General features: G+C 50.4%; 1 protein-coding gene and 1 long non-coding RNA gene across 2 annotated transcripts; both read right to left on the reverse strand.

The window, feature by feature from the left end:
* Positions 1–1,161: 1,161 nt before the first annotated feature.
* On the reverse strand, positions 1,162–2,958 carry kcna2b (potassium voltage-gated channel, shaker-related subfamily, member 2b). Its single transcript, XM_076022564.1, has one exon. It carries the CDS (start codon positions 2,679–2,681, stop codon positions 1,170–1,172), a length of 1,512 nt encoding a protein of 503 aa, XP_075878679.1. The 5' UTR covers positions 2,682–2,958; the 3' UTR covers positions 1,162–1,169.
* A 6,832-nt stretch (positions 2,959–9,790) lies between these two features.
* Positions 9,791–10,364, reverse strand: LOC142885798 (uncharacterized). The gene is made up of 2 exons (XR_012926335.1): positions 10,071–10,364; positions 9,791–10,034 (listed from the first exon to the last, which is right to left on the reverse strand). It is a non-coding gene; the product is annotated as an uncharacterized LOC142885798 (long non-coding RNA).
* Between the last annotated feature and the right edge of the window lie 727 nt (positions 10,365–11,091).

The raw sequence follows: 11,091 nt of genomic DNA on the forward strand, positions 1-11,091 counted from the left end.
CTATTTGTCTTTTTTTTTTTTTTTTTTTTTACATAGAAATGGAATGCTATGAAGTCCAAAAAAACAAAAAGAAAAAAAGAAAAACACCTGCAACATTCACTGCCTGTCTGTGTTGAACCTGACCCGAGCGGCTTCAAAGACACTTAAAGGCGCAGTCAAGATGTTGGAGAAGTACATAGGCACTCGCTCTGAGCACTATGGAGAAATAAAGACATTCTCTACAGAGGGAATGTTAACCCTAAAAATGCAGATGGGGAACAGGCATCTAACGTATGCTTACAAAACGCACACCTTTCTCAACAACGAAAGACATTGGCTTTGTTGGAAACATTCACTCAGTCCACCGGCTGACAACGAAATGCAGAGTCATGGCAGGAGAGAACAGAACACTGTAAATACACCAGCTCAGAGACATAGGCGCACTAATAGAGCATCTCTCGGCCTCCCGTCACTATCACTATCTTGCAGAGGGATGCAACGTGTTTTTCCATCCCGAGAGAAGCAACAACAAGCCATTTGGCCAGAAGCGTCTTTGTCTCGCTCTTTGTTGCTCACTTCACTTGTCCCTTGACAGGAGTGGCGTGATCTTGGTGATGACTTTGTCATTTCTTCCCTCTTTGCCCTCTGAGTCAGGAAATTGGCAGTTAGAGCATCTGATTAAGCTGCTTATGAGCTCTGAGAAGATGGCAGTTGTTTTTTGTCCCCCCCTCCCCCCAGTCCCCCCCCCCTCTCAGTTTTCCATTTTTTTGAGCACGGATGTCATCCGAAAATAAAGTTACACTCTACTAAATGTCACTGTGTTTCGAAAACTCCCGGTGGCAGCTTGAGCAGGAAGGCGGAGACTATTGATCCCTCGACGACAGCAACATTGATTATCACTGATTAGGCTACTATTTGGCTACTGTTACGAGCGGAATGAATACTGTCACTGGGAAGAACTCCATGCAGAGGCTGAGAATGTCCTGGATGGGACGGTAGGCAGTTCTATGGTCAGCGCCGCAGGGATGTGGCAGGGACAAGAGATCCCGTTTCCTCTCTGAATGAGTCCAAGTCATCTGTTCTTGGGACGGCTGAAGTGGGGCACCACACGTAGGTCACCGTGGGGCAATCAGACCTTCATCCTCCTGCAGGCTTCAACTCGAGGACGCCACCCACCCCACAGGAGCTCATTAAACATCCGTACGCATCTTTGTGATGTTGACGTAGTTTGTGTTGGCCAGGGTGCAGTTCCCAGTTTTCACGGCCTCGGGTCTGAAGTCCTCGGTGCTGTGGTTCCCCGCCTCCTGGATCTCCACGTAGTCAGACTTGCTGAGAGTGGAGCCGCTGCCACTCCGACCACTGCCGCTGGCCTTTTTCAGGTCATCTAGTGAGCCGGCTTTAGGCACACTCGGGATGTTGAGGTACTGCGCCTGCTCCTCGCCCTCCGTCTCGCGGTGGTAGAAGTAGTTGAAGTTGGACACGATGACGGGCACGGGCAGGGCGATGGTCAGCACGCCGGCGATGGCGCACAGCGAGCCCACGATCTTTCCACCGATGGTCGTCGGGACCATGTCGCCGTAGCCCACCGTGGTCATGGACACCACAGCCCACCAGAAGGCCTCAGGGATGCTGCTGAACTGGGACTCGGGTTCGTCGGCCTCGGCGAAGTAGACGGCGCTGGAGAAGAGGATGACCCCGATGAAGAGGAAGAAGATGAGGAGACCCAGCTCGCGCATGCTGGCCTTGAGGGTCTGTCCCAAGATCTGCAGCCCCTTGGAGTGGCGCGACAGCTTGAAGATGCGGAAGACCCTCACCAGGCGGATGACGCGCAGGATGGCCAGGGACATGGCCTGCTGGCCTGCCTGGCTGTCTTCCGGCCGCTCCGCCAGCTCCGTGCCCAGGGTTATGAAGTAGGGGATGATGGCCACGATGTCGATGATGTTCATGATGTTGCCGAAAAATCCGGCCTTGCTGGGGCAGGCGAAGAACCTGACAAGGAACTCGAAAGAGAACCAGATGATGCAGAGAGTCTCCACAATGAAGAAGGGATCGGTGAAGTACAAGGAGCCGTCGTAGACAGCGGTGACGTTGGACGCCGGGTCGAATGGGAAGCTGTACTTAGCCTCGTCGTCATTGCGGAAAACCGGCAGCGTCTCCAGACAGAAGCTGACGATGGAGATGAGGATGACCATGACGGAGATGATGGCGATGATGCGGGCCGGCCCCGAGCTCTCCGGGTACTCGAACAGCAGCCACACCTGCCTCTGGAACTCGTTCTCCGGCAGGGGCCGCTCCTCCTCCTTGATGAAGCCCTCGTCCTCCCGGAAAATCTCCATGGCCTCCTCGCCCAGTTCGTAGAAGCGGATCTCCTCGGAGAAGATGTCCAGGGTCACGTTGACGGGCCGTCGCAGCCGCCCGCCGGACTGGTAGTAGTAGAGGATGGCGTCGAAGCTGGGTCTGTTCCGGTCGAAGAAGTACTCGTTCCTGAGCGGGTCAAAGTACCTCATCCTCTTCTTGGGGTCCCCCAGCAGCGTCTCCGGGAACTGGGAGAGCGTCTTGAGCTGCGTCTCGAAGCGCAGCCCGGATATGTTGATGACGACCCTCTCGCAGCACTCGTGGTCCGGCTCGGCCTCATAGTGGTCGTGGGGCTGAACCGAGTGAGCCGCCACTTCGTCTGCAGGGTCGCTGGTGGCAACCGTCATGGCGGAGGGCGATAGGGCCTGCAGCTTTCAGATGGGGCGGGGCCACGGCCGGCTGTGGGTGGGGAAGATTTGAAGCTCCACACGGATGTGAAGGTTGCAGGGCGGCGGTGGCGGCGGCGGCGGGCTACAGAACAGGACAGAGAGTTACAGCTTTAACATCGTCTGTTCAGGGTGTGTTCTTAGTCGCGTTATCAGACATTTTGAAATGATTTTTCTCCAGCGTCTCACGCACGATACTCAACAGAGATTCCCAGACATGCAAGCGGACAGGAGCAGGGGGAAGCTGTCATGGGGGAAGGAGAGAGGGGTGGGCCGGCACTACAAAGTGAAGTGGCTCCATTGTGTCTCTGTGTATTAGGTTATGAGTTGCCCCTCATTTTAGCACGATGGCAGATCAATATGCCAGCCAGTAATACTGTATCATCTCTCACAGGGTGCTCTTTATTGGCTGAGTGCTCCACAGACTCACAGATGAATTTCTTTCCCTTGTGCATGGGGAGAAGCTGACTTTTTAAATAAAAATAAATAAAGACATGTAAATATTTGCTTACAACCTGCAAGAAAGATTGTTCAGCTTCCTGTTCAATCTGATTCTTTGTTGGACCTTCGGCATGTTTGGAAGATGATTAAAAACAAAGGTTGTTTGAGATGATGATGATAAAAAAAACACCGATCCGTTGTCACTGATACTGATCAGAGTTCGGAGTCAGTGACACGACAAAGTTCTTTTTGGGGTTAAAAAACCAACTGGGAGGATGGACTCCCCCCCCCCCCCCCCTCTCTCTCTCTCGTGCAGCTCACAGACCAGAGACGCATACCACTTCCGGGAAAACGCTGGTCAACAAAAATATTTGACATAATATGGGACATTTAAAGTTTAACAGATACCATTGAAAATATACACTAAACCTCTGCTTATTCTGAGCTGCACTGGACAGCCTGACATGGCTGCATATCTGCAGTGTGAAGATACAGGGAGGTTTCAACCTCTCACAGTTCTGGCACCTGTTCAGTCAGTCAGGACATGTGAAGGCCAGCAGCAGCAGCAGCAGCAGCAGCAGCAGAAGCAGCAGCAGCAGCAGCAGCAGACGCCTGTCCAGCCTTTACAACCTGGAGCTCCGGCTCTGCTGCAGCGCATCAGTGGGGGCAGCGGGAGAGGGGACACGGCGTGAGGATGGGGGCAGAGAAGTTCCTGTCCTACAGGTTACAGAAGCCGTGTTGGACCCGGAGGTATGGTCAGACAGGCAGACAGACAGGCAGGCAGGCAGACAGACAGGCAGACGCCTCTACCTCCAGGCAGTGTGCCGCAATGACAAGGAGAGGCATCCGGTGTCTGGGGTGGGAAGGTTTGCTTGCGGGGAGCTGCTGCCACTCAGTTACCTATGAGAGCCCTCTGAGTGTCACAGCCAAACCAGCCCGTTTCATTTCCCCTTTGCGTCAATTCCAGCCATCTTTATTTTCCCATCACTTCCACATGGGGAAAATCCACATAAAAACAGCGGCCAGGCACGCGTCATCCTTCGCCACCGCCAATTTCATGGCACAACGCGGCTCCTCTGACGTTTAACGGGGGTTAGTAGTGGGTAAGGGTGGGGGGGCGGGGGCGGGGGGGGACAAGTTCATGCTCTGCTTTTAGTGGGCAAGCGGGCGTGAGTTAGTTTAGAGAGGCAGGTGTCAGACATGCTCGAGTCAGCTGCAGCTCTCCAGGAGATTCTTCCATGCACTTTAAGCAAAGGAATAAAATGAGATGAAATAAAGGTGGGAAAAAATAAAATAAATAGCTGGAAAATCAGCACAGCGGCATGCAGCAGAAATTCACCCTGGTTCTCCCGATGCGCAGTCACTATATTATTGTTTTCATCCAGCGCGTGTCCTCGTACACGGCGGTGGCGCGCACTGCGGCCGTCAGTCCATTCCGTCACACGCGTCCAAAGTCTCGCCTCGTACAGCGAGGTCCGTCCGCGGGCTGTGGCACCTCCGGCGGGCTGTGTCACCTCCGGCGGCCCGGCTCGCTCATATTTCACCAGAGTTCGGCCCCGCACACGAGACGTGTGAGCTGCAGTCGGGCATCGCGGCGCATATTAAGAGCCTTTCGCGCCTCGCCCCATCCCCTTTGCGCTTCCACCAACCCAAGCAACCAAACACCTCCCTCTCCTCCCCCCTCCCCTGCCCCTGCCCCTCCCCCTCCCCCTCCCCTCATCCTCGAGGACGCTCCATCCTCATCTCGCCACATTAAAGGGGAAGCATCGAAACGGATTTCCAGCAGCTCGCGACTGTTGGGCTCGAGCCCAACAAACTCATTCCCTACATAGATCTGACAGGGCCGGAATATGCACTGTGCGTTGTTTGAATAATATTTGGGTTATGGCAAGGAGCAAAGGAGGGTGAAGTAAAGGACAGACGGGAGGGGGGGTGGGGGGGGCGGGGGGGCGGTTGAATTGTTATTGTAAACAAAGTTATGCAGGATATTTCATCAAATTAGCTTTATTCATATGTCAAACACCCGACCCACGGTGTCTAAAGGGCAGGAAGCGGAACACAAAGTCTCGATACGAGCCCTTCAACAGGTGGAGGGTGTGTTATAAATAAAGATTAGGATAATCGTTACAATAGCTTTGAAAGGAATGGTTTTCCCATGTCTTGTCCAATAGATCATGTCCTCTTTCTTCACAAAACTCGTCCACTTTCAGCCGTCAAAGTGACTCATTTAGCCTTTAAACTCACGTCACATTTCAACTTGCTTTTTGTTCTTTTGAATAGGTTTGGATTTCTCTCGTCTTTGCTCGTCATAATCCCTTTTTATGGGTATAGAGCAGGACCACTCGTACGAGCCATGTGACTACGCAGCACATGTAGCCCTTTATGTAAATCCGTTTGGAGAGTTGTGACTTCTTTTTTTTTTATTGCGACTTTCACAGGTTAAATCAGAAAGGGACACGTTTGAGTGGAAGGAAAACAGAGTTTCGCTTTGATGTTGTTTAGCGGCGTTCTTTCACGCCCAGAGATGCTACTAATTGCACCATTAAGCAACTGCGTGTGCTTTTAACACACACACACACACACACACACAAACACAATGGAACTTCAACACTCTGGGTCCTAAAGACGCAGGTCATCCACAGACTGGCCGTATCCCCTCCATATGCAGAGGACTCGCAGCAATGGATCCCCAAATGCAATCACAAAGCTTGACGTTCACACTGAGACTTGGGTAACTAAACTAGTCAGGTTGACTCGGGCAGTTTTCCCACGGGCCGTCGTCTCTGTGTGAAAGTGGGCCACGCCAAAACCCAGATATGTCTTCGTTTCGGACACGGCAGTCACGAGTGAATAATAATAATAATAATAATAATAATAATAATGATAATAATAATAATAACAATAGAAAAATGGAGTCCTTGGAGAACGCTTGAGGACCGGCGTGATCCCAGAGGCTCTGCTGACTTTGACATTCTCAGAGCCGCCCAAGGACGGCTTTACCATGATATGCAATCCTTTTCCAATCAAAGTGTCAAGCGCACTGATTAATAAGACGTGTGTGAGAGCACAGGGGCCGGCGGCAGTAGCTCAACGCGATTGTTCCTTCCACTACTTCTTCAATGAGGAGCTATTGACACTTTTCCATAAACAGGCTGAATTATGACCGGAATGAAGTCTTTCCCTCATCTTCCACAAATGCAAATGAAGAGGGAGCAATTCTAAATGGAGGGCAGCTGAGGGCCCTGCAGGGTGATTCATCATCCGCCGCCACATTCACGGCAGTGATCTAAGACACGGTTTTTACTCCCAGAGCAGAGCAGAGCACGGTGGGGGGGGTAGGATTGGGTTTGTTCAAACTGGGAAGGCGGTTAGTCATGTCCTCAGTTTACATCGCTGTGACTCACTTTGCCGTGTTATTGCACTCACAATTTGCAAAACCAATGTTAGCGCTCCGGTCTGGAGCCATTTGCACTCCATCTGATTTTATTTGCTCCCGTCAAACCGACCGCAGCATGAAAATACTTTGAATCCACAAAGTGCTACAATTTACACCCGGCCAATTTGCTTCTATAGCACCAAAGAAGCACTGGCATTTGAATGGAATTCAAATCATTCCACGACAGTCCCACTTTGTCCGACCAGTTAGCCAAGTCGTTTGGTGTTGCCCGACGCCTCTGGCCATGTCAGCTTTTTGAGGTTCTCAGTGCTGTCTCCGGTTCCCCACTCACCTTTACGCTGTGCCAAGTTCTGGAGAGGGAACCATTGATTCTGTTTAGAGTGGAAGTCGAGCAGACAAGATGGAACCACAATGAGAAACCTGAGGACGCCGTCTTAAACAAATAGCCCCGCATGACGGCGCTAACTTTGTTTTAAGCTTTGTCTCACCACTCAAAACAAACTTGGGCAATATGCTGTTAGCGTCACCTACCTCCCCATAATGGCTGGCCAGTAAGTACAGGCTGTAACTGCAATCTGGCAGAAATAGCTCAGGTGATTATGGGGATGGGGGTTGGGGTTGGGGTTGGGGGGGTAGGGGGGGGTAAACGCCTGGATTTCTATTCTGTGGCTCAGAAAAATGTGGGAACGAGAGCGAGAGGAGCAGCGTGGAAGGAGAGTGGCCCCCGACTAATCCAATTTAAGACAGCGGACTGCAGGGGAGATCTGTCCTGGGTGACCTCTGTGGGTGCTGCGGCAGGTGATCATTCACTTTTACAGGCTATGCAACACTCTCATTCGCCGCCTTCCTTGTGGACACATGCATATGAGCGGCGCTGTCTCAAATAGACGGCGGGCGCATGCATCATTAAGAGTGCGCACAACGACACAGATTAAAGGCCAGTGGGTTTATTTGGAGGATTGAGTTATTTTATTGAGTGACGCATAAAAAAAAAAAAAAAAAAGATCAAACACGCTGGAGCGACGTCTGTCGTCGTTCCTGTTTAGTTAGGACACAGAGGCCTTGATCCAAGCTTCTCGCAACAATCTTCCCTTTTTCAGAGCAGCGGCCGTCACAACGGCCGTGTTCCGAATCACATATTTCTGTTAGACCACCCCGCAGTGCCTCTCAAACTTCCGCTGCCGTGTTGCATTGACCAGAAGTGACAACGGCTAACGCTACCTGCTGCATTGTGCGAATGTTGAGAGCGCTGGGTTGTGCACATCTGGGCCTAAAGAAGAAAGAAAAACTGCCCAAGGGTAAAATGTGAGAATGTATCACACAGTGAAGCAGAATCACTTCATGATGTACACCGCAGCATTAATGCAAGACTGAAATGTGTTGTCATAGCTTGGAGGAAAATCAGCAAGTCGACGCTATAGCCATGTTTGCAAGCATGCTAACGACGTCAGGGAGTTTTCCTTGTTAGCAAGCATTTTTAGACTGAAGTGAAGATGAAGCAACACAGTGTCTCATTTGGAACACACCCCCAAAATGAATATCTGACTCATCCTTTTGTTTGTTTTTTGTTTTCTTCAGCTTTCTTCATGTGTTACTTCAATATTTGGATACTGACTGTGGGATTTCTTTGGCCGCCTTCTGAGAGCCTCCACGCTGATAACAATCGCCGCTGTCGTGATAAAAAAAAAAAAAAAAAACAATCTTTACATCGTGAAAAGTACCCTCCTATTGATTTTTGGATGTGGCTTCTTCTGTCGTTCGCAGCCCTTCGACAAAAACAAGGAGCGATCGATGAGCTATCTGTGGCGCTGCGGCTCACGGAGAGTGATGTTGATGCTTTCTAATGCTTTCCTTTGTGAGTCAGGACATAATCATGTGGAAAAGATATTACTTTAATCAATTCATTTTAAATCTGAATTTGAGCAACGCATTTTAAAGACCTGGATTAATATAGGCATCTATTCAGATCAGAGAGAGGCAGTCATTTTGCCCTTACAAGTTAGGGGTTAGGTTAGGGTGCAGACTTTCTCTTCGTTGCGTCATAATGATCACGGTTTACCCTAAAAGTGCCACTTCATCAACAAAGCGCCTCACACAGGGGCAGTTTGACACTCGCAGACACACACAATGGCCCAGAGCGATGGCAGAGGTATTAGTGAGCTGCTGGACTTACTGGAACAATCAAGCACACTTTCTCATATACAGGGTGACAGTGTGTTGGCAGCGAACCTCTGGTAGAATGTTAATATTTACCTCCCCACAACAGAGATGAAATGGAGTTTTCCACTGAGGCCGAGGCACAGATCAGTGCCGTCGATGCTCCGGTTGAGAAGAAGCTGAGAAAAAAAAATACCACCGTTCTTTTGGCACCCTGAGCAACAATCTCTCATTTTGGGTTGATGCAAACCCCCCACCCCCCTCCCGCCCCACCCCCCACCCCGCTGCATTCAGATCCCGTCTTTGCTCCCCTTCACTTTTGTTCCGGTGACACAATGACCGGCTCAGTCGGCCTCATGCATTAGGGGTTCCATGCCCCATGTGTTCCACACAACAGAGGAGATGTATGTATGTGTGTGTGTGTGTGTGTGTGTGTGTGTGTGTGTGTGTGTGTGTGCCCGCGTGCAAGTGCATAACTCGTGCTCTGAGGCGCTGGAGGTCACAGGCAGCTCTTCGCCTGTGAAAGGCCGTCTTTGAGGGAACTACAATGTGAAAAACATTCTGGCATTTACATGTTTGACACTGGAATTTTTTTCTTTGAAGAATATTAATGGTGTTATTAACTCGGGAAATGTGAGCAATGCGGGGGTGAGTCAACCATTCTGAATGTCAGCAGGCACAGGAAGTGTTCACATTTTGCAAGAATCCGCCTGTTTTTTTTTTGGTTTTTTTTTCCCAATCGGGCCTCTGGAGCGTCTGTGAGGTTCTTTAATACGTCGGAACTTTTAACGTCAAATAACGAGTTGCAAATCAAATTCTTGCCGCCCCACAACTGGAAAAATCAAACACGGCACGGCGAAGTCGATTCAGCGATGACGACGTTCCCGGGTGGCCTCCAGTCACATCTGTCACTGCGCAGAAAGCCACCCGGAGCGCAGCACAGGTAACGAGGCTGGCGGCAGATGAGGCCGGCTGACTGTAGAGATGCTCCAAGACGATAACAAGTGCCATTGCGTCCGTAATTGAATGACAACGGGCCGCTTCCTCCCTCAAGTAAAGACATTACAACTGATGATCTCCTTACACGGGTCATGTTTAAGACAGTACACAACAACACAGGACTAATAGCGGCGTGCACACAGCCTTTCCCCCCCCCCGACAAGAATCCACCCCATCCCACAACACACCAGTGCATTCTGGGAAAGGAGTGGGCCATCAGCAGCACTGTGCATGTGTGTGTATATGTGTGTATGCGATATGTGTGCGTTTGCGTGTGTGTGTGTGTGTCTTTGCATCATAGTCCATGACGAGGGAAGGAGCTGCACACACACACACACACACACACACACACACACACACACACACACACATGTGTGAGTTTGACACCTTAGCGACACGAAGCAGACTGAGGGCTTAGAGGAGAAGGCATATGGCTAACAGTCATTGATTGGTATCACAGTTTCACACCAGCTAGAACGGCCGGCTGGCCTCAGTCGAAGAGAAAACTGCTCTGGGTTCATGTCCGTAATGAATATCATTAAATATGAACACAGAATGCAAAAGAAAAAACCTCCACGTTAAGTCCATGAATGTAAGTGTGCTTTGTAAACTGCTGGCTTTCCCCTCCCAACTCCCCAGGGGGGGGAAAAAAAAACAAACAAACAAAAAAAAACATCATTTCAATGTTTCACAGGAAGCAGGATGGAGAAATGTCCCGAGTCCCGAACACGTTTGCAGCTGTTTTTGCGTCACTGGCCCGATCCACGGAAACAGGAGCAGCCACGGAGCTGCAGCTACAAAAGTCAAGCGGAAAAAAAGCATACACAGCTGCTCGTTTTCCACCGTCGCGGGGGTTTTCTTTTTGTTTGTTTTTTTTGTCTTTTTGCATTTCTAATTGAGAAGTGGTCCGAGGGACAGGGAGGTCTTGCCAGGCACTGCTTGATTAAAGACTTGAGTGTTGGGTAGCGAGTCAGAGGGTTTTTTTTTTCTTCTTTTTTTTTAGGGCAAGGCAAAAAAAGAATTGATCCAGAGGGAGGTCTGTCTAAAATCCAATCTTTGGCTGGTTGGGCCCCAAACAGGAAGACCAGAGTGGCTGCGCTCCTGGGGGGAAGAATTGAAAGGTCGTTGCATTAGCATTAGCATATCTACACAACTCAACAGGCCCCAGCTGAGGAAGACCGTCAGTTAACCACCAGAACAAAGTTGTGCAGTACTGTTTCTTTACCTACATGGGAGGCAGTCTTGTCGGAGTCAACAGGGATTCCAGGAGGTCTGTGGAGAAACAGAAAAAAAAACGCGCCACCTAAGAAGACAGAGAGTGGAGGAAAGGAAAACGGAAAAGATGGTTAGGAGCGGACTCACGGTGCTGCTCAGCCG

The sequence above is a fragment of the Nelusetta ayraudi genome, unplaced genomic scaffold, assembly GCF_046127955.1.
Source record: "Nelusetta ayraudi isolate G7.1 ecotype Tasmania unplaced genomic scaffold, CSIRO-AGI_Nayr_v1 ptg000012l, whole genome shotgun sequence".
NCBI classification, from domain to species: Eukaryota; Metazoa; Chordata; class Actinopteri; order Tetraodontiformes; family Monacanthidae; genus Nelusetta; species Nelusetta ayraudi.

Excerpts from the sequence above, each read along its gene's own strand:
- kcna2b (XM_076022564.1), bottom strand. The coding sequence starts at position 2,681 with ATGACGGTTGCCACCAGCGACCCTGCAGACGAAGTGGCGGCTCACTCG.